We start from the raw sequence: 27,388 nt of genomic DNA, 5'->3' as shown, positions 1-27,388 counted from the left end.
GAACCTTGCACACTCTGGTTAGTGGTTGCCACCTCTTCCCCAACATAAGAAAATTAGCAGCGGCAACCTCGCTAACAGCAGGGAGACGAAATCAGCCGTCTTGGACGTGCAGGATGGGTCCAAAACCCACTTGGTTATGGAGGCCTTGAGGGCTCTCGCGAAGCGCTGCGCGAAATGTGTTTGTCTTAACGGTGTTTATTTGAATAAATGAACTTTTTGGTCTAATGAGTCGATGCTAGTGTATCTCTCTGCTCCTTCATGGTCGGGCCCGTAGCTTTCTGAACGCCCCTCGTACTGTCATCCTTTTATTTTGGCAAGCAGGTCTTTCTAACTATCGTTGTGTTTCCAGTCCTCGTTAGTTGTCGAACCCTTCAATTGGCGTGGGTCTTCAAAACCGTTCCTGGCCCCGCAGCCGTCTTTTTTAGTCGGCTTGGGCCCTCAAAGCTGTTCCTGTCCCCTTTCAGCACAGCCGTCCTTTTAAGTCGATGTGGGCCTCTTTCAGAATGGCGTGCATTCCTCCGACACTATTGCCTATATAACTGCACGTTTTGTGCATGGCGTCCGCTGTGGACCCAGATTTCCAAAGTTTTTTTTTGTGTTTTTTTAAGATTTCGGTTAGTCTTGTCAATGACCAGGGCGAAAAATAAGTGGCCGAAATCCGATGAGAAAGGCAGATTTGGGGGTACCCTACCGCCCCGTCATATATGGCCAGCCGCCGCCTTTGGGCACTACCAATCATTTTCGGAAAACGACACCCCTGCCGGACACGTGTCCGGAATGACTCCACGTGGTTTTGTTTGCGACTTCCGTCGTTAAAGCTCAACGTTTCGGGTTGCTGTGTTTACGGCTGTGTTAGTTTGCTTGCTGTGTTTACGGTTGTGTTAGTTTGCTGCTCTGTTGGTGCCGCGCTGTTGTGTTGCAGCGAGTGCAGTGTTGTGTTGCAGTGCAGTGTACTGTTAACTGCTGAATACAGTTGTCGTTTCTTAATTCTCACTTAAATTTCCATCAAAAGAACGGTTTAAGGATGAATACCAGCGACGATATTTCGATTTTTTGTGCTATTGCACTTAGTGGCTGGCATTACCCCTCGCTTTTTTGCACCTCCATTTTTCACCACATTTTCGCGTAGGCTCTGAATCTGTCATCAGTGATCTGAGATACTAAAACTGGGTGCTATCTGAAAGCCTATTCCTTTGGCTATAACCACAGTCAAAATCACCATAAAATAGCTTCAAATAGGTATAGGTATAGGTATAGGTTCAGTGGACTAGGATTAGACAATGGTCTATTTGGTGTCCACATCGGTCATAGGTCATTGGCCGTGATTTAAAGACAAATTACTCAGGAATGGTTGCGGCCCAGTGTCGGTCTAGCCTGTTCTTGAAGCTGTCAACAGTTTCGGCTTCGATCACACCTTGCGGCAGAGAGTTCCAGTGCTGCACACTGCGTCTTGAGAAGGCCATTGCTCTCGGTTTGTGTCTGGCTCTCTGTACTTTCAGTTTCTTGTTATGTCCTCTTGTTCTTTCCTCTGTGTTCTCTTCAAAGAACTTGTCGAACTCTAGTCCAGTCATCCCTCTCATGATTTTGAACACCAGTATCAGATCGCCTCTTAGCAGCCTCCTTTTCATGTCATAAATCTTCAGCCGCTTAAGTCGCTCCTCATAAGGTACATTCTTCAGCCCTCTTACCAGTTTGGTTGCTCTGCGCTGGATCTTATCGAGTTCCTTGAAGTCTTGGGCCATGTAGGGACCAACTGCTTGCATGCAATATTCTAGGTGAGGCCGCACATACGTTGTGTATAGCATCTTGAAGCTGCTACTGTCAAAGTTGACAAAAGCTCTTTTTATCCTTCTAAGTGCCGCTGCTGCTTTGTTGGCCGCCTGATGACAATGCAGTGTGGGTTTCAAGTTACTCTCCACTAACACTCCCAAGTCCTTCTCCTGCTCTGTTTTCTTCAATCGGTGTTCAATTCCATTCTGAGTTAAGGTGTAGTTTGCCCTCTGGTTCTTTCTACCACAATGCATCACTTTGCATTTGTCTACATTGAACTGGAGCAACCAATCCTCGGACCATTTGGACAGTACTTCTAGGTCTTCCTGTAATGCCTTTGTGTCCTGATCTCCATTGATGGTCCGATAGACTTTTGTATCGTCAGCAAAGAGTTTGATACCGCTCTTTACTAGTTCCGGCAGCTCGTTCACATATAGTAGGAATAGCGTTGGTCCTATCACAGAACCTTGAGGCACCCCACTCTTGACTTGACCCCACTCGGATAGTCCTTCACCAACACATACCTGCTGTCTGCGGTCTCGTAGGAAATCTCCTATCCAGTCAGAGATCTTGCCAGCTATACCATAGCTCCTGAGCTTCTTGCTTAGTCTTTCGTGGGGGACCGTGTCAAACGCCTTTTTGAAGTCGAGGAATATTATATCCAGATCCAAGTCATAGTCCAGTGCCTCTGTCCATTCCTCAAAGGTCTCCAGCAAGTTTGACTGGCATGATTTCCGGGTGGTGAAGCCATGTTGATGTTTGCTGAGCAAGTTGTTGATTTCCATATGATGCATCAGTTGCGCTCGAATGATCCTCTCAAGTATCTTACAAACTTGGCTGGTCAGACTTACTGGTCGGTAATTACACGCCTTGCTTCTGGATCCCTTCTTGAATATTGGAGTGATTTTGGCAGTTCTCCATTCTTCCGGCAGCCTACCCTCGTCTAGGGTTTTCCTGAAGAGAGCACATAATGGCGATGCCAGTGATCCTGCACAGTTTTTTAGTACAATTGGTTTTATGTCATCAGGTCCAGCAGCCTTCTGAGGGTTAAGGTCACTCAGTTCCTTGTAGACCAAGTCTGGAGTGATTGTCACATCGTTCATAAAGTTCCTCTCATCCTCCACTCTTGGTGTTGGGTTCGGGATTTTCGTCTTGTCTTCATCTACAAAGACACTTTGAAAAAAATCTTGGAGAATTTGAGCCATTTCATTATCATTTTGTGCCAGAGACCCATCATGCTTTTCAAGAGGACCCACTGTGACCTTCGCTTTGTGCTGAGCTCGAATGTATCTGTGGAGGTTCTTTGGTTCTTGTTTTGATTTTGCAATGATGCTTTTTTCATAGTCTCTCCTGACTTTCCTCAGCATCTTTGAGGTGCGGTTTCTTTGAGTCTTGTACTCTTCCAAAGCCTCCGCAGTTTTCACCTCGGTGTAGTGCTTCCAGCATGCATGCTTCCTCTTGACCTCCTTTTTCAACTTTGGTGACCACCAAGGTGCTTTTTCTAGTTTCATGCTTCTTTTGCCTATTAATGGGACATGCTTGGCAACTTCTGTTTGAATCTGAGCTTTGAACAGCCTCCAAGCTTCTTCAACCCCTAGGGTCTCAATCTCAGCCCAGTTCACATTGTTTAGATCATGATTCATTTGCTGGTAGTTTCCTTTGCTGAAGTTCCTCTGGATGCCCAGAGTTGACTTTTTCCTGTGAGTACCATTTGCTGTGTCTGTGTAGAAATACTTCCATGTTAAAACCACATGGTCACTTTTCCCCAGTGGACTCTCACTGACTAGCTCGTCTACTGCCATATCATTGTCACTGAAGACGAGGTCAAGCTGTGATGGTACACAGCCTTCCCGAAATCTTGTGGGGAAGTCTACATGCTGGTGTAAAAATATGTCTTGTGCGACATCAAAGAACCTGGTTGCATGGCCGTCCAATGGCCCTCGGGAGGTCCCGCCTTTCCAATTTATTTGGCCATAGTTAAAGTCTCCCATGACAAGCACACAATTTGCATTTATTTGATCAATTTGCTTGAAAAGTTCCAATAACAAGTCATTGTTCTCGGGTGAACTTGAAGGGCTCCTGTAGCATATCCCTATAAGTATTTTGACTGATAGGCTTGGTCTTACAATACCCCAAACGGATTCACCGAACATGGAACCGTTTAGTTCAAAACATTCTGTCAGCCTTAGGTTGTCTCGAACGAAAAGCATGACCCCTCCACCTTCCTGACCCTCAGCTCTGTCCTTCCTTAATGCAGGGTGATAACCTTGCAACAAGAAGTCATCTTTGGTCCATGTCTCAGTTATGCCTATAACATCTGGCGTACTGATTTGAATTCTACTGAGTAATTCTTCATGTTTGTTTCTCAAACTGTTTGCGTTGGTGTACATACAATTTAAATGACTTTTCCCAATCACGTAATCCCTTTTATGAGGCCCTGTGGTTGACTTGCCTGTTTTGTTGTTCTCCTGGAGAATCTCTCCCTTGTCTGGGGACCACCTTGCCCCGAAATATCATGTGTGTTTCCTTTCCCTTTTCAGCCAATTCCTGCCTGAGTTTCCTCCGAGCTTCTCGTTCTTCTGGTGGCAAATCTCTGGTAAGGTATATATTTGGAAAACCTCTGTCCTTGAGGCTCCATCTGTTCTTCATGAGCTGTTCAACATCTCTCTGGTCTCTGAGTTTGACCAACATCAGTCGAGGTTTTTGATCTTCCATGGTTTTGTTGTCTTCATTCCTTCTTCCCAGTCTGATCACATTTTCCACCTCAATGATCATCCCCTCTCCTAGTAGCGCCGCGACTACATTATGGAAGCTGTCTTGGTCATACTGCTTTCTCAACTCAGGATTGCTTGATTTGCTCTCAGGTATATTATGGAGTAGTATGTTTCTCTCTCTTACTGTTTTTTCATCATGTGCCTTCATGTAGTTTCTCAGTTCCTGGGCACTGCTCTTAATTTCCTCCGTATACTTTGGCATCGCTTTGACAGAGTCTATCTGCCCTTTGAGCTCTCGAGATAAGTTTTCTAGTTCGACGTGATGAGTCTTCATTTGTTCTTTCATTTTTTGTTCTAAGAGATCTAGTCTTTGGTCTAACTTTGTTTCCGCTTCTATATCAACATTCTTATCATTGATTGCCTGAAGGATGTTTTTCTCCATCTCCTCAATTTTGTTGCTGCTGATGGTTTCTGCCTTCCCCAAATCTTTGACTTTGGGGCGACATTTGCAGCACAAAAAGCAGAGGTCATACTCATCAAGTGCCCAAAAAGCATCATCTGAGATATTTTGGCATTTTGGGTGAAACCACATTTCGCAGCCATCACACATGATAGAGTCATCTGAGTCATCCAGCGTTTTACCACATGGATTTCTTCCCCCATTGCAAGTGTATGTTTGTTTCGCCTCAATTTTTGGAGATCCTCTTTTCTTACCTTTCTTTGGTCCATCCGACAATTCCCCACTCGCTGTTCCAGCACCGGATTTTACCTCTTTTTGCTTTTTATCACCGTTTCCACCATTTTCGTCTTTTTGAGACAAACTCGCCGCATCTTTTGAAGCGTCCTCGTTGCTCTTAGAGGTGACTCTTGTCCTTCCCATTTCGATTTGTATCTGGCCTTTTATGTTCAGTTTTCTTTTCCAGCACCTTCTTTAAATTGGCATTTCACCGTTCCACTTTGTTTATGTGCGATAATTCGATCAAAGACACTCTGAGGCCTTTCTCCGCACTATTTCTTCCAGCTGTGAATAGCTAAGCTATTGAGCAAAATGCTTATGGTGTCGCCATTGCCCCACTCTCCCCTATATCCTGATATGCCCGGCCTGGATCCCCCCTGAAATTTTGACAGATCTCCACCCCTGGGGGGCACATTTTTTGCCCCCGGTATCTCCGAAAGTAGGTACTGAACGGATCCGTAAAATTCAAACGGCGTTCGATAGCCTTGTCAAATTTGTCGAGGAAAACCAAATTTCATTGACCTCGGGGTCACCGATGACGTCACAGGTCAGGTCAAAGCATAAGCGTAGGAACCATGGGTGCAAGGGTGCAGCTGCACCCACAATATTTATCCAGTGGGTGCAGACAATGTATTCTGCACAGGGGCGGATCCAGGAAAACTCCAAGGGGAGGGTCATGAATCGAAGTGGTGCCCCTACCTATACCCAAAATTAAAAACTCAACGGATTTCGTCCACTTCATTTTGGTGGTGCCCCCATTTTCAGTTTTTTTTTCTTTTTCTTTTTTTAGTCAGTATCTTAACTCTTAGCCACAACCACATTTACCAATTGTAAGCAAGTATATATGAATGTGCTATGTGTATATATGTTGTGGACGCTGAGTAGTGAGTACTTACCAGGAACGTTATCAGGTAAGCAAATCGTTGTCAGTCCGACGAACTTGACCCTGGCGTCTAAAGCGTCTGTTCTCGACACTTCAGGCTTGTCAGGGGCACCAAAGTCCTTCCAGGGGCACCACGAACCTGTCAGGGGCACCTACGGCCTTGTAGGGGCGCCACAGGCCCGCCAGGGGCACCACAGGCCTGCCAGGAAGCAGGGGCACCACAGGTCTAGCAAGTATACACGACAGGCCTGTCAGGGGCACAACGGGCCTGTTGGGCCCATGAGCACCCCTAGCGGCAGGGGCACCACAGTCCTTCCAGGGGCACCGCAGGCCTGTGAGGGGCACCAGCGGCCTAGCAGGGGCACCAGTCAACACAGGCCTGCCAGGGGCACCACAGACCTGCCAGGGGCACCAGAGGCCTGCCAGGAGCACCACCGACCTCGCAGGGGTAACTTGGGCCTGTCAGGGCCCAGGGGCACCACGGGCCTGTCGAGAGGCACTTCAGGCTTTTCAGGGGCACCATAGTCCTCTCCGGACGCAGGGGTAGCAGGGGCACCAGAGGCCTGCCAGGGGCACTACAGGCCTAGCAAGGGTCTATCAGGGGCACCACGAGCCTGTCATAGCCAGGCATCTCAGGCTTGTCAAGGCCCAGGGGCACCACAGGTCTGTGAGGGGCACAAGCGACCTAGCAGGGGCACCAGTCAACACAGGTCTGCCAGGGGCGCCACAGACCTGCCAGGGGCACCACAGACCTGCCAGTGGCACCAGAGGTCTGCCAGGGGCACCACCGGCCTCGCAGGGGCACCTTGGGCCTGTCAGGGGCACCACGGTCCTGCCGAGGGGCACTTCAGACTTTTCAGGGGCACCAGTCTTCTCCGGGCGCAGGGGTACCAGCGGCCTAGCAAGGGCACCAGAGGCCTGTCAGGGGCACCACAGGCCTAACAAGGGCACCACGGGCCTGTCAGGGGCACCTCAGGCTTGTCAGGGCCCAGGGGCACCACAGTCCTTCCAAGGGCACCACAAGCCAGTCAGGGGCACCAGAGGCCTGCCAGGGGCACCACAGGCCTAGCAAGGGCACCACTGGCCTGTCAGGGGCACCTCAGGCTTGTCAGGGCCCAGGGGCACCACAGTCCTTCCAGGGGCATTACAAGCCTGTCAGGGGCACCAGAGGCCTAGCAAGGGCACCACAGGCCTGCCATGGACACCACAGGCCTGCCAGGGGCACCACCGGCCTTGCAGGGGCGCCTCAGGCCTGTCAGGGGCACCACGTGCCTGCCGGGGACACTTCAGGCTTGTCAGGGGCGTTACAGTCCTGTCAGGGCCCAGGGGCACCAGGCCCGTGGTGTCCCTGCTAGGCCTGTGGTGCCCCTGGTGGTCCTGTGGTGCCCCTGTCAGGACTGTGATACCCCTGATAGGCCGATGGTGCCCCTGGCAGGTCTTTGGGCCCCCGGGCCTCAAGGGGGGGGCCATGACCCATGTGACCCCCCCCCCTTGGATCCGCCCCTGATTCTGCACCCATAATCTGAACCAAAAACCCCTTTTTCATCAACACTACTTCCATGCAGCGCGGCAAATTCAGGATATGTTGCCCTATTCATCTTTCGAAGCATTTGCTACTGTGATCAGTGATGGTCTTCAAAACTTACATTTGTGCTGAAAAAAGGGAAATGGAGCATGTGATTGAACACATACCGAACCGATGACCCACTGTCCAAAATTTTAGCCCGATATCTTCGAAAATGGCTAAGTTGGCCGCTTTTACTTTTTGCGGTAGTCAATATTGACAATATTAGCCCTCGAATGTGTGCAGCGTTTTCCAGCTTCTAATGTGTAGGGGGAGGGGGAGGGGTCGGTCGGACCCCTGGCGTTCGGCCCCTGATCGAGCTAGAGCTTCGCGGAAAAACGAGGGTGTTGCCCGTGACGAGAGGAAGCCGATGATACCCAATTCTAAGGTCCTACTTCATTGGTTGACCTTCCAGGTCAGGTCAATATTCCAAAAGTCGGGAAAATCGGGACCTGCTAGAACTGCGTAAAGTGAAGCTGTTATCGGGTTTTTTTCGGGGTGCTGATCACAAATATCTGATGTTAGTTTTGATCACAGATGATTTCTTCATGCATTTAGGCCAGATCGGGTCAGGTCAGGTCAGGTCAACCATTAGGCGTCCTACCGGCTATCCATAGTAGGTGTCAACTACCACTGACGGCGTCGTAGCATGTCACGAAAGCACTAAAACTACTTCGTAAACGTTCAAATGGATGTTAAATTCGAAATCAGCCCTATAAACTACCCTAGAAACATGTAAAACTCGAAAAAGTGAACCGAGGTCATCAAAGGTCAATGACCTGACCTGACCTTCAGGTTATCTTCACACCCACCGTGATGCATGGGAACCGGAAGAACATCATTTCACATGTTTGGACGTCTACAATCACAAAAAGACTGGAAACGCGCGGATAATGTGAGCTGACATACGCCAAATCGCGATTCCGGCCGAACATGGTCTCGAGAATCAGGTCACAGGTCAAAGGTCTTTTGGGTCAGGGTCATGAAATTTTTAGAGTAGGTGTAAAACTGATCAACTCGAGGGTACTAAAAGTTTCGTCGCGATCGGCCGCTTTTTGCGCGAGTTATTTGCGAACAACCATGGGGGGGGGGTTCATCCGACCCCCCTACACATGCGAGGGTCAATGCTTCCAAATGCACTTATCGGTTGGTACCTTTTCGACATGGTACATCCTCAAAGCTCGTAACGAGCCTTCGCTCGGGTGTCGCCCCCCCCCCCCCCCCCCCGGTTCACCGGCCATGGCTGGATTTCTGCACCCATGCACCCACAATGTTCCAGCCGTTCCTACGCCCATGGGTCAAAGATAAAATGTTTTGCTGGTCACGGGTCTTCTAGAGAATAACACCGAGTAAAACGCATTTGGTCGAAAATTCTACTGAGTGGGAACAGGCCCCTGATCTGATATCAATATTCCTTTACTACTCCCTGACATCACGATCAAAATATGGTAGATAATATACTTATATGGTAGCTTTTCATATGTGGCGCAGCTGCGGCGTTCACGAGAAAACGTTTCCCGCCACACTGATGCGCTTGGCTTGCCAAGCTGAAGCGTTTTCAGAGTTTTGTTTTGTTTTGGGAGTAGGCCAGCTGAGGTCCACTGAGGTCCAGGGTGTTGCCTGCGTTGGTGGTTAGTCCAACTTATACGGCCTTGGTTAGTCCCGTACAATTTTCATAACAGCATGCTTTTGGTAAGTGTGCTGTAACTGTGTTGAAAACTTGAACAGTATGATCTTCGCGTCATTGCAAGCTTTTAATTTGCATCAGCACTACTGTAGATAACTCAAACTCGGTCGTGTGAGAATTCAATGGGACAATTTGAATTTGGTGACCAAGGGCTAGGTTTACCAGCAGGAAAATTGCCTTCTGTAGCTTTTCTCGTCTCAAACTGCCCCTGAGCGCCATACCTGCCTGCCTAACAAATGTATTTTCTTATATCAGCAGTTATTTGTATGTATCGTGCAGGCTGTTTAAGCTTGTGAGAGCCTTTGAAATGAAACTTCTGCCAGCCCTCAGCAGGCAACTTTTTTGTCTGCAAAACTGGCCTCAGATGAAGATCAGGGTCATTAAGAGCCGTAATAGCCAAAATGGCTATTACGGCTCCTTGTGGGACTTAAAGGGACCCTCCCACCTTAACATTAGTTTTGAGTTGAGATAGCCAAATTGGTGGCCATGGCCTGAAAATACCGGTTTGGGCACTCACATCATCGAAAAATGCTTTAATTCGGAGATATGGAATTTCAAACTTGCAGTTTTCGGATTCTAAGGGGCTAATGCATTGGTGTGCCCCCTTAGAATTTGTGACGTCAGTGGAGATCTAACGATTTTTAAATCTTTTACTAAAACGTTTGGTAGCACGCGGTGGTATATGCTGCTTTGCGCGCAACAAATGCCGCACTTTCAAATAAAGTCGCTAGGAACAGCGGAGATCCCAAAAAGTAAACAATTGTACAAGTTTAATATCTTGAAAACCGGTGAATATTTTTCGATGAAATTTGGTAGATATTCGTTTTCGCTCTTTCTGAACCGAGCGACATCACTTTCATGCCAATTCATTAACATTTTTGAAGGTGGGAGGGTCCCTTTAAATGGCTCACTCAAATTTGTATTTTTATAATATGGCCAAACAACAAAGATTAGATGCTGATTATAGCAGCTCAAACACCTCTAAAAGCAATCCCTATATACATACAATGCTAACAGAAATCGCCCACTTATTCACTGGCAGTTTTAATGGATTGTTGCGCTGTACCTAGATAATGTACAGAGTGCAGTTCTATGTTCACTCAATTTTTGTTGGCATAAAGCAGGTATCACACTTGTTTTTGGCAACCAAGGAGAGGCACTACACCCAGGGATGCTTTCTTATAAAACCAAGCCCAACCAAACCTAATTTTACCTTACCTACAACCTGCAACCTAAAACCCACAACCAGCAACCTTCAACCTAAGACATACCACCTAAACTTGAAACCTAACCTATGGTGTCTCTTCTTGGTTGCAAAAACAAAACAAGTGTGAACTGTGATGCCTTCTTTACTTCTACCCATTTTTCTTTTGTCAGCATGCTGCAGTTTCTTGGCTTCTCATTGGTTGAGCTCACATGGATGGTTTAGGCTTGTCAGTGTCACCAGTGAAATGCCAAGGTACATGGGATGATGGGGATCTAAAAAAGGTACACACTACACAGGGATCTCATCTCCATATATAACAAAATCTGCCAACTGCAATTGAAATAAAGAAAGATATAAAATGCTCAGCAGGAAACCTTAAAAACCTTATGAAATGATGTCAGTAGGTACCTAACTAATATATACATATATACAGCCTGTTAGCGAGCAAATACGCCTTTCTGGATATCTTGTCGAAGACGGCCGGCGCTCGGAGCGCGGAGGTTGTTGTTGTTGTTGTTCTCCCCGGGTCGGCTCACGGCCGACCGTAGCCCAACGGCTCTTGGTGACTGAGGTAGCCGCGGCTCAAGGCCGCCACGGCCCCGCCGTCCCGAAGCTGCGTAGGGTCCGGTCTGATGTTGCCGAGTAGGCGGAGCCTCGCGCCAGCCAAGCACGGGCACCTCAGCAGTACGTGCTCCGGCGTGTCCGGGCCCTCGCGACACACCAGGCAGCGCGCCGCCGGGCAGGCCAGATCACTGCACTGTGGGCAGTCGCGCTCGGGGCGGCGTCCGATTCTGTGGAGGTAGCTCTGCGAGCGGCTCCAGTGTCCCGCCCGCAGCTGGTGGACGTTGACCGCCTCGTCGCGAGACTCCAGGAGCACCGGTATCGGCATCCGGTCTCCCATGATGGTTTTGAAGAAGCTGTCTGGCCAGCTGCGACGCCATGCCTTGGTGGCGGAGCGGCGGACTGCCTTCACCATCGAGCGGACGTCCGTGGGACGGCGTCTTGCGACAGGCTGGATGCCTCTTTAGCCAGCACGTCCGCTCTCTCATTGCCGGGTATTCCGCAGTGCGCTGGGATCCACTGCATGAAGACTCGGCGTCCTCCGTCCGTGAGCGCCAGGAGCAGTCGCCATACGGCGGCGCCGAGTGCTGTCGCCTGGCTCCCAGCCCCACTCGCCAGTGTGGCGAGCGCCTCCTGCGAGTCGGCGCAGACGATGACCGGGCTCTCCGCCAGGCCGCCCTCCAGCCGCAGCAGCATCTCCAGTGCCCCGCGGATCGCCACCAGTTCGGCGCGGGTGCTGCTGCATATCTTGCCTGCAGGGGCTCGGAGCTCGTGTTCCTCGCCTGAGGGGAGGATTATCAGCGCTCCACTCCCTCCGGCTGAGACACCTCCCTCCGCCGAGCCGTCGCTCCACACCCATACGGCGTCGTCTGGAAGGGTGGCCAGATGCTCCTCCGCTCTCTCCCGCCGGACGTCGGGTGGTGCTGTGCGGCTGATGTGGTTGCCGATGTCAAGTCTGAACTGGACCCTGGTGTCGTCGATCCACGGCGTGCAGGCGCTCCTCCACAGGTACATCTCGCACGCCCGCGCTCACCAGGGCGCGCGCCCCCGTGTCGCGCCAGGCGGTGGTGGTGCGGAGCCGCCGTGGGGCCGTTGCTTCGGCCACCGCGCGCAGTGGGTCGCCGCTTCTTTGTGAGGCTGCCAGACAGCTCAGTCTGGCAGCGAGCAGGTCCCGGCGTGCTCTCACGGGAACCAGACCGGCTTCCGCGAGGAGCGGATCCCTCGGCGTGCTCACGGGGCACCCGGTGATAACGCGGGCTGCCGCGCGCATCTCTCTCTCTCTCCAGTAGCTCTACGTGGGACTCGGACGCTGCAGGGAGCCATGCAGCCGCCGCGTATTCCAGGGCACCGCGGATGTAGCCGTTGGCTACTACTCGCAGCTGTGGCTCCCGCAGACCCCAGGAACGCCCGGTCATCTTACGGAGCTGTGCGATCCTCGGCTTGGTCTTCTTCCGGACGCGCGCGCAGTGCTCGCCCATGTGAAGTTGCCGGTCCAGGGTTACGCCGAGAAGGTGAAGGTGTCTCCCAGCGTCCACTCGTGCCCCGTCTACGTGGATGTACAGGTCCCGGGCGTCGACGTGGTGCTGCGACAGGGCTAAAACTTGCGTTTTGCTTCCTGCCAGCCGCATCTTCCAGTCGCGGGCCCATTTCGCGATGGCATCCGCCGCTTGTTGAGCCCGGTCCCTGGCTTCCGCTATCGTACCGCCGGAACACAGTGTTGCGGTGTCATCGGCGTACAGGAAGACAGAGGTGCCCGGGATCCGCTTCAGCGCCGCCACGAGGTCCGCCGACCACAGCGTGAACAGGGTCGGTGCGAGGACGGACCCCTGCGGCAGGCCAGCTCGGAATGGGCGGTTCCGGCTCCGTGACCCATTGACCTCCGCGCAGGCGCGTCGGTCTCGGAGGAAGTGGTGAATCCACGTGACAAGGCACCGTGGAAGGTGATGGGACATCTTCAGTCGCAGCATTTGATGGTCGATTACATCGTAGGCGCGGGAGAAGTCGTAGGCCGTCAACACGAACCTGGCGGCGGTCTTGCCGTCAGACGGGCGTCCCTTCGGTGGCGGCCGGTTCCACCCGTCCTGGACTTCTTGTATGAGTCGTCCCAGGTTCTCCTCTGCAGAGCGGCCGCGGCGAAAACCGACCTGCTCTGCGGGGATAATGTTGTCTCGCTCCAGTAGGTGCGTGAGCCTAGCTGCCACCATCCGCTCCATCAGCTTGGCGACGTGGCTGGTGAGCGAAATCGGACGGTAGCTAGTGACCTATTGAGGGTCCTTCCCGGCCTTAGGGATCGGTATGATGATTGCTCTCCTCCATACCGAGGGGACTTCAGCGGAGCTCCACGACTTGTTGATGACGTGCAGTAGCGCGGCCTGGGCCACTGCACGCTACTGCACGTCATCAACAAGTCGTGGAGCTCCGCTGAAGTCCCCTCGGTATGGAGGAGAGCAATGCCGCGCCGCGCCGCGCACACATGCGTCATTCGGCCCCTGTCCTGGTTCTCATGCCCACGTGGCACGTGTTGTGCTACCACGAGGGCTGAGACGAGACGGGAGCACGACAGTCTTGAACGTGGCTCCGCCGGTGCGACACGGCGCCGGTGTATACGATGTGGCCGACGCGGCCTGACGATTTCGAGTCTGACTCCAACGGTGCTCGACGGCCCGGTGCATGACGTGGCTGACGCGGTCTGACGAGACGACGATTCAAACTGTACGAGGGGCGTTCAAAAAGTTCCCGGCCAAACCATGAAGGAGTTGGAATTTCGGCCTGCAACGTGGTGTGTTCAGTGATGTGATATTGGGATGTCCACTTACGTAGCCATTAACCAATCTGCCCTGTGATTGGTTCAGGCTGCTAATTAATCGCAGGGGCGCGGGAACTACTTTCCGACTGGGGGGGGGGGGGGGGCACACCATAATAGAGATTAACCTAGGGTACCCCCAAATCTAGTTTTCTCACCGGTTTTAGGCCACTTATTTTTCACCCCTCGGCTTTTTCAACAAAAAAAGAAAACATTTGCAAAAAAAGTGTGGTATTCCGTCTCAAAGCTGTGGGGGCACCGCCCCCACGGCCCCAGAGTTGGGGGGGGGGGGGGGCAAGCTGCCCCCACTGCCCCCCCGGCTCCCGCGCCTATGATTAATCGTAACATAGTTTGCTATTCCCAGTCAAAATGGGCGATGCCCAGAAGAGAACAGTGATTTGGTTCATGTATTGCAGAAAAATGCACCAAACGTTATTCACGAAAAGCAAGTGCCAACACATGTTGAGGTTTGTCTTTCTTACAGTAGCGTCAAAAAGTGGGCATCTCTGTTCAATTTTGGTCAACAGATCATTAATGGTCAACCCCGCAGTGGCCAGCCGTCAACAGCATTGACTCAAGAAAATATGAAAAATAAGCACTTCTTTGTGAAAAATGACAAATGTTCTGGTCTAGAACAGCGCAGCAGAAGCGGAGGTGTGAGGTGTCCTCAGGTTCCTCAAAGCCATTCTTCAACAGCGTATTAACCCTCGCCCATGTAGGGGGGGGGGTTGGTGCAACCCCCCCTGAGGTTTTTCGGAAATAGTGCAAAAACGGCAGCGCGCAGCGCCGCCAAATTTTGGGTACCTTATGGGGCAAACCTTGCGCATCTTTTGATAAAAAAAAATTTGACCGGGTCATGTCAGGTCACGGAGTTATGACGTCACAAAGGGAACAGCCTCCGGCCGGATTTTCACAAACTGAGTGCCAACGCCCGAGGTTTCCTGCCGGTGGTACGGACATCGGTTGATGGATCGTGATGAAACTTCCCATGCATGTTGGGGCAAGTATTGGCTATCATATGGTATAAGAAACTTGACCGGGTCAGGTCAGGTCACGGAGCTATGACGTCACAAGAGGAACAGCGTCCGGTACTATTTTTGAAAAGCGCCCGAACCACTATTTTGCTAATTCTTGTCACCTCAATGGGAATATGCAGCAATATTAGCTTCTTTAGGGAGCAAATGGACCTCCCAAATCCAAAAATACAATCAGATTTCAAAAATTTAAATTTTGATTTTTCGAATTTCTGCCGCCGACTGTGACCTTGCCGACTTCCGGCGCTCCCAACGCGCCATTTTTAGAGCTAGGGAAACGAAATACATACCAAACGATAGAGAATTGATCAAGGAACACGATAGTGAAGGTTTCAAGTCGATATCTCCCACCGTTTTGCCGCAATTGCCGCGGAAAGTTGAAAAAAGTCTATTTTTCCGAAAATTTGACCTTTGACCGGTCAAAAGTAGGTCAAATGTTGACCTAGGACCAAAAAATATACCACCAATCGCGAGATCTCGGCGAGAGCAATCCGTTGGTCTTTTCCGCTAAGCTCTACGACGCTCCGTTTTCAAACGCCAAGGGGGGGGGGGGTCGCACCAACCCCCCCCCCCTGCATGGGCGAAGGTGGCAGATCGCCGTTTACGGGCGAGGGTTAACTCTCGCCGGCACGGGGGGGTTGATGCACCCCCCCCTAAGGTTTTTCGCGAATAACTCGCGTAAAAAGCGGCCGATCGCGACGAAACTTTCAGTACCCTCGCATTGATCAATTTTACACCTACCCTGAAAATTTCATGACCCTGACCCAAAGGACCTTTGACCTGTGACCTCTTTTCAGAGACCATGTTTGGCCGGAATCGCGATTCGGCGTATGTCGGCTCGCATTAGCCGCGCGTTTGCAAGCTTTTCGTGGTTTCAAACGCTCAAACATGTGATTTGATATTGCTCCCATACATTAGGGTGGGTGTCAAGGTGACCTGAAGGTCAGGTCAGGTCATTGACCTTTGGTGACCTCGGGTGACCTCGGTTCACTTTTTCGAGTTTTACATGTTTCTAGGCTAGTTTTTGGAGCTGAATTCGAATTTAGCAACCATTTGAACATTTACATAGTAGTTTTGGTGCCTTCGTAACATATTACGAGGCTGTCAGAGGCGGCTGACACGTATTACGAATACCCGTCACAACCCCTACCGATTGACCTGACCTGACCTGAGTCTGACCCGACCTGGTCTAAATGCTTAAAAACATCATCTCTGATCAAAACTAACACGATATTCGTGATCAGCACCCCGGAAAACCACATGGCAGCCACACTTTACGACTTTCTAACAGGTCCCGATTTTCCCGGTTTTCGGGTCATTGACCTGACCTGGAAGGTCACCCGATGACCTAGGGTCATAAAATTGGGTATCATCGGCTTCCTCTCGTGACGGGCAACACGGCGTCGTTTTTTCCGCGAAGCTCTAGCTAGATCAGGGGCGAAACGCGAGGGGGGGGGGGTCGTACCAACCCCCCCCCCCCCCTTGTGCCGTCGAAGGACGCAAAATGGCCTGTGCCGGCGAGGGTTAATATGTTTAAGATCTCTGCAAGATGCATCCCCCGTTTGCTGACTCCAGTGGAAAGGCATACTCGAAAGGAGGCGTAACGCGAAAACTTTGGCCACATATCGAAGATCCAAAACAGGTCATTGAACTACTTGTTACCGTGGATGGATTGTGGGTGTCACACGTTGACCCTAAGGGCGTGACTGAGTTGCACAAGTGGAAGCACACTGAGTAAAGGCCACCAAATGTGTGTGACGTATTTAAGTCAGTCGGCAAGGTGACAGTGGTTGCATTTTGGGATGCTGACGGGGCTGTGCTCGTCATTTTTCTAAAACAGAGGCGCACAATGGGGTTGGGAACTCGATTTTTTAAGAATGCATGAAAATGATCAAACTATTTTCACAGAATTTATGGTGCATACCATTGCCTCATAAAATCAATAAGCTGAGAGAAATGGGGGAAGAAAGATAGGAAACTTGTTTTGAAAAGTTCTTGAAAAAGATGCTCTTGATGCTGTTACGTCACATGTCACCTTCTGCGGTTGACAAATAATGGCGCATCTGGCGCCAGGGGCTCCGCCACGGTTTTGGGATTGGGGGGGTCCGACCCAAAACACAAAACCTCGCTGGCGAATCCAGGGTGGGTAGGTATTTTGGACGAATTCACCCTCCCCTCCCCCCTGCAGCTCCCGAAGATGATGAAAAATCACCGCTTTTTCTAGAGCTCCAAGAAAGCTTAATAATTTTATCGGGAGAATTCTGCTTTAAACCGAAAAACCAAGGTTCAATTTGCACAAGGAATCGAAAACCGAGAAGCGGAGCCCATTGACACCGACATTGCGGCCTCTCAAATCAACGTTCTTGAGGAGTGAAGGCCGCTGTTGCGCGCTCCAAGGGCGGTGGTGTTAACCATCAGACAGCGCATTAGGCTCTCAGTGACTGGCATGGGCTTGAGAATTCAGGGACCTTCATAGGCGCTCAGATATCTATCTATGTAGGCTTTTAGGCCAGTGCCGGGTCCTCCAAGGCCGTAGTTAAAGGAAAGCGCAGGGCTTTAGGAGTCGTTGAAGGGATTTGAAAGCCCTGCCCTCATACATATAGCAGTATGGACTCCTTAGATGCTGACATTCAGTCTCTGTGATCAGAGAGTGACCTATCTTGACCTGAAAATGGATATCAAAATGCTGCAACTGAATCAAAGGTCAGGTTATGCAGGGGATTCTGTAAGAGTTGTGACTTTTAGACGTATCTCTACCGACATGCATTCAGAGTCCTGTGCAGATTATTGCAGATTACCTCAGAACGGTGTGAGGCTGCTTAGACTAGTACGGTGCTCGAAAGACCGGCTTAATCCCCTTCCCCCAACACTATCGGTTGACCTCACATGGAAAAAGGATTCTCAGGTCAATTCGAAGCTCATTTAGGGCGGGTATTGTGTCTAAGAGGTGTCCTGCAAGCTGGACATCTCTCACGAAATTATAGCCGAATCTTGGCATGCTTAGCTAATCCTATAGCAATCTTAAACGCATTCATTTTAATAACAAAATGGTAGAATAATGGCTCTCCCGTGCATACGAGTATAGGTCGGCGAGAGTTGAGCACTTCGTGTGTCACAACATTTTAAGGGATCCCTACATTTCTAGATCTTAAATTCCTTAGCTTTGCGACTGTCAACGTATTCTAAATTATTCAACACATTCTGTGAATGATTTGGTCATTCTTATGCGAAAACAAGCTTATAGTTATTCGAAATATTGGGGGGTACTGTACCCCCCAGGTAAATTATTGAGGGGGTCCGGACCCCCGCGTACCCCCCTGTGGCGGAGCCCTTGTCTGGCGCACCACAGATTACATGTTATATCAATGGGTGAAAGATGTTGTTTGCTTCACTCTGCCATTCGCGCTGTTTTTAACTTTAAATTATGCTAAAACATTTACGGATGAAATGTTCAGTGTCAAAAATTGATGTGTCTGCCGTGTACTATATTCCCACTGAACATGAGCGCGTGATAAACATTTTATGTACCTCGAATTTTCAAATGATAAAGATGATGAATCGGAGGATGCTGAAAAGCAAAAGCTCATTCCAATATTTGGACTACTTTACGATTAAAATGTTTACATTCCTGTCATCTTATTGATCATTTATTTGTTCTTTTTAATGAAAATAACTTAAGGCGTTGAGAATCGAGGTAATTTCTATCTACCGTGCCTTAACTTACCAGCAACAGCAATCTATCTACGCCCTACGGTGGCAAGGGAGACTGTGAAAGAAGCGTAAGATGGATTCTAAACAATTCTTTTGTGATATACTGAAGGGCAAAGTGCAGAGAAGAGCGTACAAGTCCTGTTTTGTGCCAGGCTGTTGCAGTAGCACTTATGAAACTCCGAAAACGATCTTCGTTCATGTCCCGGAACAACATTACCCTGAGGAGATGATCGTCTGCAATAGCAGGAAGAGCTGATGCAAGTACTTTGAAATCCACTATCAAGTCGGTGCTATTGTTGTAATGATCACTGTGAGGTGAGATATTTTGTGCAAGGGCTGAGTGTAATGCCCAGGAACTGACCTCCATTCGCCCCCTGACCGGTCAGGGTTATAAAATTTGAGTGGATGGCGGTCCGTTTGGGGTTCAGATGTCAATTGTATTTTGTTCCTGTCAAACAATACATGTTATGCTGGCAGCGAATGTGTGTAACGTCGTTTTTCGAAACAGAAGTTAGAACTGTAACGGCAGAGTGCTTGCTGGTCTCATCGTAAGTATTGTAAGTGTTGTAAGCAAAAGCATTGTCAATATTGTAAGTATTGTGAGCATTGATGTATGGTAGACATCACCTCACATGATCTCGGCTCAGATAACCCTCTCCGGTGTCCCTGTCAGTAAATGGCACCTGGATCATTACAGATAAGATAATTTGTCATAATTCTTTAAGAATTGGGTGGTTTTGACTCGTTTACTCGAGGTGCAGGTCGCATTTCAATACTTTTCCATAGGCTTGCAATGTAAAGGTCACGACTCTGACCTAACCTCAGGTCACAGATAAAAAATTCTGAGATATACAAACGACACATACTGCAGGTACTGTTTTGAGACTTGATGAGAGGAAATAACTTCGTGAAAAACTCAAGCTCTGACGTGTTTGCAAACTTTTCTGAGGTGGGTTCAACAAACCCGCTCTGGTTACCTGACCTGACCTGACCCGGCATTTTTTTTTTTTTTTGCTGAGATGTGCGCAATGAGCATTTAGGAAAAGTCACCAAATATGAGCTGAATGTCTCGCGGCGTTTGGCAATTGTACAAGAAAATCCTGAAAGGTCTCCCCGTCCGAAATACGGTTAATGTGTATATGAAGAGTTGCAGATGCCAAACATACCCAGATCTAAGACTGCAGTTCCCAGCGCCGCTGCAACGTTTTTAAAACAAACATACATAGGACATACAAACATGTTTATTTGCATCTGTTTTGGATAATAGCAAGTAGCAACTCATGGCGCCATCACCCGCGATAACTGTTAGGATTTGAGATATATCTTTATTTAGGCCATTAGTTTGGCTGTAATGTTTATTAATATTACTTGGGCGGAGTTTGGTAGTTTTTTATTTAACTTGTGGTATGTTGTGCTGATTGCGGGTTGTTCAAACCTTTCAAATGTAAGGACCTTATTGAACTCAACCCTACCCCTACACTACCCTACATACCTACGACTGGACGCTTTCCAAGCCCACAAGCATCACGACGCCGAGATGGAATGTAGCCGAGAAATCACCCTCGCCATCTGCTCTAGAGCTAATCGTGTGGGGCGGCGTGTGGGGCGCCGTTTATCCTATGGGGGTGCACTTCTAGTGGATGGGGGACGGGGGTGCACCTGCACCCCTTTCATCTGGAAAGTTACTTCCCTGATTACAGCTCCCCGTATTGCACCTAATCAGGGAACGGCCAGCAAACGAAGGAACTATTTCTGGATGACAGGCGAATAACCGCTCACGCAAGGAGCGGAGCTCCGCCCCGTCCAAAGTGGCCAACAAAGCAGAGACAGAAGCAGCATCACATCTTCCATCAAAGAACTGGTTTCTGGCTTGGAAGATGAGCTCCATCTTTGCATCCGAGTCGGTGCTGTCAGGAATCAGCTGGTCTAATGGAGTGAGAGTAGTGAGACGACTAGCTATTGTATCAGAGCTGCCTGGTCTTCGTAGCATTTGCACCGATTCTTCTCGATCGGACTCTGAATTCTGTCCCTCCTGCGTATTACTTGAGGCATTGCTATGTAGCTAAGTCTTTGGCAGAGTTTCATTATCCATGCTTTGCAAACAGTGCCATAACAACACAGTTAATTAATCACCAAGCTTCTTTGCAAGTTCCAATACAGTTAAATCGCACGCGATTTGAGTGCAAAAATCAAGAAAAGTGCCAACTTGTTCCCGTAAAATATTTTGAATATTGACATAAAAAATGAGTAATTTCCAGATAAAATAACAGCGAAATCAGTTTTCGCTTGCCAATAAAACTCACAGATATTGAAGCTCCATTATTAAAGGAACATTTTAGTATATGCCATTCTTGATAAAACTTCTTAGCCACGCAATACCAGCGCAAAATAAAGAGACACTGAAAACACGACCAATCACTCCGATTTACCATAGGAAAATACATAGAAAATGTATGTCTCAACTGCGCCAAATATACAGACAGTTATATACCTACATGTGACGTCATGATTAGCCCGACCAATCAGAAGCAAGCTGTTTTCAGCCACAAATAATTAATTTCTGAACTAACTAGGCATTTTTATAACAAAGTGATTTTAAATTAAATCATTAAAAATTCTGAGCTTTTTTATTTTACCAAAACATACAGAGCATGCAGATAGGTCCCAACCCTATTGATGATGAATACTACACCTCCCTTCGATAACAGTAGCGAGCAGCAGATATCGAGGAGAGACTAGGGAAGCTGACTAAAAGTGTGCGCCTGATCCAGGACCAGGACCACGCACCATCACACATGAGCAGGATAACGATCAGCGAAGCAGTGAGCTGTGGCTTCGCTGGTTGCTTGACGATATTTCGCTCGTCAAAATCAAATTTGTTGAATTTATGGACTTACCCCTGTTTTGGACGAGCGTTTTCATTGAAAAAAGCTGAAGACGGCTGCTGCGTCAAAATCCGTATTTATTTCTGCATGCTAGTTAAACTAGCATGCAGATGTGCTAGCATGCAGTGCTTACTTGCAATGCAAGGCCTTGAACGCACAAAGGGTCGCTTCAGGTGAGATACAAAGATCTCCGACATGAAATTTGATTTCATTGTATGGGCTTAATGAGCAATGTCCGGACTCCGGAGTCCGAGTCGATTTTTGAAGCCGGAGTCGGAGTCGGAGTCACCTTTGAACCCATCAACTCCGCAGCCCTGATTCCAGGTGCTTTCGTCATGACGATCTAGGGGACGATTGAGATGCAGGATGGTCTCCCTGGATTCGGGTCTATCTCTGACGCTCCCCGTATCCTTTAACATCTTACACCAGCGCTTAGTGGTGAGAACGGGGACTCCAAAGTGTCAGACAACGAACTTCTGTGTGTTTCAGCCTAGTGCATGCCAATAGCGCGACTGCGCACCCCTAAACTGTTAAACCTCCGTCCTCCATGTCTGGGCCGTGGTCATGCGCCAATCACTGGGTAGACAATGACCCAGGATAGTCGCCCACTGAGTCACGGTTAGCTGTTCAGATAATTCCTGCATCAGGGAAGGATGCAGGATGCAGTCTCCATTACCACGTGTCGCTACGTGGCCCAGGAGCTTAGGTAGACGGGGGGGGGGGGGCTCAGACCCCCTCCCGGCCCGGCGCGGAAGTCGCGGAGCATCGGCCCGGCGCGGGTTAATGCCATTCTTCAAGGAGTTGCGAGGGTTTTGTTACGCCACCGCACAGGTCAGTGTTAAATCGTAAAATTCTGCAGAAAAATTCTACATTTATTATCATGAAAAACGCCATAGTAGGGTCCTATAGTGCTCGCAGGTCTAGTGCGATGATTTTTTCAGGCTAATTTGAAACTCTTTTCTCTCGATCACAAACGCCTTCGCAAACACCCATAAAAACTACGCAGGAACATGTCTGAACACATGATCAACATCATCATCGTGAACAGTGTGAGCCAGTTCCTACAAGATGGGACTACTCCAGTAGCTTGCGAGGACGTGCTCTTTTCTTTGAACACAGGTACCGTCTATAGCTACCTCCTGTCTTTGAGTCCGAATGTAGGCATTGCTCTCTAGTTTTCTGCCTCCAGTCTAGTTTTCTGTCCCCACACCGCGGTCGCTGGCCGCTGCCTCTGTCGCCAGCGATTGTGCGTTTGCAGCGATTGTGGGTGTGGCATACTAACTGATAAGGAGGGAACAGCCGCTTGACGCGGCAGACGGAGTCGAACGCATGTTCTGCAGATCGGGTGTAGGTAGCCGGCTTTCACGGCCTATACCAAATTGGCAAATTGTAGCGCAATTTCTTGTCGGTGTTCATTTTCCAACGAACCTCTTCCAGCAGGGCGTATTTTAAGGGATTTTCACTGGGTCGGCAATCACAATTAGGGGCGGCATTTTGCACTCATAGGGGCGGCACTTGGCATCTGAGGGGGCGGCATACCTACTGATATTTAATGACCAAAAAAGACACGTTCGACGGTTCTTTTATAACTCTTTCTAAGTAATGATTTCAGATTCAACCTAAGCTCAGCGGTATTTCCGGGATATAGTTTTTCTCTCATCATAATGCGATAAATGAAATATAATTTGATTTTACAAAAAAATAATTTTAAAATTTTACCTGAGGTCAAGTTCATGACCTCACCAGAAATAGAACATGTTGCATACCAGTCGATCCGTATCGTCAAGCTTAAAACATTCACGCGTTTTATGGCTCTATCTAGAACAGTGGTCGGCAGGTCGCACGAGTGGTACTTTATGGGCGCTGGACGGGGCCATTACCCCCACTTGTCATACCTCATTGCTTACACAGCAAGGGTCGCTGATATTCGGCCATATCCTTAGACGTCTCTATTTTTCTGCATAGGTATAAATAAAATTCAACACATTTAAACTCTCTTTTTATGGAGAGGGAGAGCGGGTGGAGTAAGGATGAACTCATACATTTTTTATTTATTACAGGGTGGGCCAAAAAAAGTGTGTCACTTTTCAGCAGCTATTTCTCGAAAGTGGTAAGAGATATCAAAAAGAAACCTTTACAACTTAAAGAAAATCGTTTGACAAATTATATGATACCCATTTTATGAAAAAGTTTCAGTCGAACTGATGTTGCCATCCCCATTTCAAAAATGGGATATGTGCGTCTTTTATGTTTGCACATGTGCTCGAAGTGGGCACCTCAACGCTCAAGGCACGTCTGAACACGGTTCAGGAAGCTGGTGCCCACCCTCTCCACGGTGGCTGCTGTCACTTCACGCACGTACTGCTCGACGCTGAGACGCAGCTCCTCCAGGTTACCGGGCTTGTTGCGATAGACGCTGTCCTTGCAGGCTCCCCAAAACCAGTAGTCCAGCGGGTTGAGGTCAGGACTGTGAGGATGCTTTTCGCTTCCCTTGGTGATCACGCTACAAGCTTTGTTCATGCAAGATGTAGCGCCACCGCACACGGCCCGAGAGACACTGCAACTGCTCCAAGAGCTCTTCGGTTGCCGTGTGATCTCCAAGGGAAGCGAAAAGCATCCTCACAGTCCTGACCTCAACCCGCTGGACTACTGGTTTTGGGGAGCCTGCAAGGACAGCGTCTATCGCAACAAGCCCGGTAGCCTGGAGGAGCTGCGTGTCAGCGTCGATCATGGTACGTGCGTGAAGTGACAGCAGCCACCGCGGAGTGAGCGTCAGCTTCCTGGAGCGCGTTTCCGGATGGCCTTCAGCTTGGCGGTGCCCACTTCGAGCACATGCGCAAATAAAGAGATGCACAGATCCCATTTTTGAAATGATGACAGGGCGTATTTTAACATGTTAACTGGGTCGGCAATTGCCGACCCAGTCACGGAGAATGCCGACCCAGTGACAGCCGTTTGCCGACCCAGTTGCCGCCCCCTCTAGGATGCAGCACGCACATGCAGGCTAGGTGCCGTCATTCATAGTGAGGCTGCTGCCCTCCAAAATTATAATGCCGCCTCTTGAAGTGAACCAGCCGTCTATAGAAAGTGATCATCCCGCAACTCAATGTGACAGTGCCGCCCCTAAATCTGTTAGTAGCCCCACTCAATGTAATGGTGCCGCCCTTCTAAGCATCTGTGGAGCCCCTCAATGTGATGATATCGCCCCTCAAGAAGATGATGCCGCCCCTTTCAGTATCGGTGGCGCCCCTCAATGTGATGGTGCCGCCCTCAAAGTGCCGGTGGCGCCCCTGAATGTGATGGTGCTGCCCGCCAACGAGTCGGTGGCGCCCCTCAAAATGATGCTGCCGCCCCTAATAGTGTCAGTGACGCCCTTCGAAGTGTCGGAGGAACCCACCAATATGATGGTGCCGCCCCTCTAGGTATCCACATAGCCCCTCACTGTGATGGAGCCGCCCCTCAAGCAGATGATGCCGCCCCTGAATGTGATGGTGCTGCCCGCTAACGAGTCGATGGCGCCTCTCAAAATGATGCTGCCGCCCCATAAGTGTTAGTGCCGCCCCTTATAGTGTCAGTGACGCTCTTCGAAGTGTCAGAGGAACCCACCAATGTAATGGTGCCGCCCCTCTAGGTATCCACATAGCCCCTCATTGTGATGGAGCTGCCCCTGAAGCAGATGATGCCGCCCCTCAAGAAGATGATGCCGCCCCTTTCAGTATCGGTGGCGCCCCTCAATGTGATGGTGCCTCCCTCAAAGTGCCAGTGGCGCCCCTAAATGTGATGGTGTCTCCTGTCAACGAGTCGGTGGCGCCCCTCAAAATGATGCTGCCGCCCCTAAAAGTGCTGGTGCCGCCCCTTAAAGTGTCAGTGGCGCCCTTCAAAGTTTTGGAGGAACTCATCAGTCATCAATACAATGTTGCCGCCCTCTAACTTTCTGTAGCGCCCCTCCATATACATAATGGTGCCGCTTCTCAAACCATCCGTGGCGCCCCTCAAAGTGATGGTGCCGCCCCTTACAGTGTCGGTGGTTTCTCCTCAAAAGTCAAGGTGCCGCCTCTCAAAGAAATGCTGGTGTCCCTCGAAGTGTCGGAGGCGCTCCTCAATGATGTTGCCGCCCCCTCAAACCTTCCGTAACGCCCCTCCACGTCATGGTGCCGCCCCCCAATGTGCTCATGGCGCCCTTAAATGTGATTGTAACGCCGGTCAAAGTGCTCCTGGCAGTGTCGGTGGTGCCCCTTATAGTGTCGGTGGCGCCCCGAACAGTATCGGTGGTGCCCCTCAAAGTGATGATGTCACCCTCAAACAAACGGTGGTGCCCTTCGAAGTGTCGGAGTCCCTAAATATCATACCTATTGCCACCCATTAACCATCTGTAGCGCCCCTCCATATGATGAAGCCGCCCCTTAAAGTATCCGCGGCGTTCCTTAAAGTTACAGTGCCGCCCCTTACAATGTGGGTGGCGTCCTCAAAATAAAAGTGATGTTGCCCTCCCCCCCCCCCGAGTAATGTTGGCGTCTCTTCTTTAACCCTCGCCGGACCTATTGGTTTTCTACATACGCGCCGGCCGAGGGGGGGGCGGGTACGACCCCCCCCCCCTCGCCGTTTCGCCCCTGGTGGAGCTAGCGCGTCGCGGAAAAAACTAGCGTGTGCGCCGTTACGAGACGCAGAGATTGGTACCCGATTTTAAGGTCCTAGGTCAACCGGTGACCTCTGAGGTCAGGTCAAGTGCCCCAAGGTACGGTTCAGTTTTTGGTGAATAACTTCGCAAAAAACGGCCGCAGAGCGCCGATTTTGGCAGCATCGTGTTCGCCTCGCTCAGGCGCGTCGAATGATATACTTTTTGTCCGGGTCAGGTCAACTTGGGGTGTTGACCTCAGGTCAAGGTCAGGTCAGCACCCCCAGGTCACGAAGTTGGTCGAAAGAGGTCATGTCGCATATCATTCGATTCGGCAGGCCTTCCTGAGTCCATTGGTGCCTTCCCCGACTCGCTAGCTCAATTTGATCAAGAGTTATTGACGAAAAACTAATTTGACCTTGATGACGTCATAAATGACGTCACGCAAGGTCAACATTGCAAAAGTGACGCATCTAACCTTGCAAGGAGTGCATCAAATCACGATTCTGTGTGCTTGAGATAGTTGGAGATCGTTCCCGGCGCCAGAATAGCAGTTTTCATTTTTCCCCATTGACTTATAATGGTGAGGTCACGAAAATGACCTGACCTCATATGACCTTTAGGAAAAATCCGAGATATACAAGTTGTGGGACTCATAATGGATACTAGCTCCTGCAAGTTTCATTTCCCTGCGACATCTCCTCTGGCAGTGAGGGCGTTGCGAAGTTGCGACATCTGAAGACCGTGCAGAGGTTCACTTATGACGTCATAGGTCAGTGACCTGACCTGACCCAAAAATGCGGTTGGTGTCAAAAGACGCGGCTTGGATCAAAGGTCAGGTATGCCAAGTTTCAGCTCTCTATCGCCAGCGTGTTCGGAGCTATCGCGAAAAAACCCTATGGGGGGGCGGCACCCGCCCCCCCCCCCTCGGCCGGCGAGGGTTAAGTATCGGAGGCGCTCCTCATTGTCAACTGCTCACATGGCGCCCTTCAATGTAATGGTGCCACCCCTCAACGCTCAAAGAGATAATTGCGCTCCTCACAGTGTCGGTGGTGTCCCTCAAAGTGGTTTAAGTGCCCTAAAAAAAAAATTGGTGGCGCGCCTCAAAATGATGCTGCCGTCCCTTAGCATATCTGCAGCGCCCCCAAAATGATAGTGCCTTCCCTTAACCGGCGCCGGGCTGAGGTTGTTTGAGCCCCCCTCCCGACCCCTATAACT

The 27,388-nt window shown here is 49.9% G+C and overlaps 2 protein-coding genes across 2 annotated transcripts in view; one reads left to right on the top strand and one right to left on the bottom strand.

Annotated features, from left to right (window-relative positions):
- Positions 1 to 9,231: 9,231 nt before the first annotated feature.
- The window catches only part of LOC122377631, a 32,489-nt gene continuing 14,332 nt past the window's right edge, over positions 9,232 to 27,388 (top strand). The window contains exon 1 of the mRNA XM_043357898.1: positions 9,232 to 9,359. The gene's annotated coding sequence lies outside the window, so the exon portion shown is untranslated. The remainder of the gene's footprint in view (positions 9,360 to 27,388) is intronic.
- Positions 11,531 to 12,136, bottom strand: LOC122377615 (ribonuclease H-like). The gene has a single exon (XM_043357854.1). The coding sequence runs from the start codon at positions 12,134 to 12,136 to the stop codon at positions 11,531 to 11,533; it is 606 nt and encodes a 201-aa protein (XP_043213789.1).

This window comes from Amphibalanus amphitrite, unplaced genomic scaffold, assembly GCF_019059575.1.
Source record: "Amphibalanus amphitrite isolate SeventyFive unplaced genomic scaffold, NRLGWU_Aamphi_draft 000048F_arrow, whole genome shotgun sequence".
Classification (NCBI taxonomy): Eukaryota; Metazoa; Arthropoda; class Thecostraca; order Balanomorpha; family Balanidae; genus Amphibalanus; species Amphibalanus amphitrite.
This window is presented reverse-complemented; position numbering and strand designations above follow the sequence as displayed.

Bases quoted from the DNA above. Each gene is read 5' to 3' on its own strand.
- LOC122377615 (XM_043357854.1), bottom strand. From the start codon at position 12,136: ATGTACCTGTGGAGGAGCGCCTGCACGCCGTGGATCGACGACACCAGG.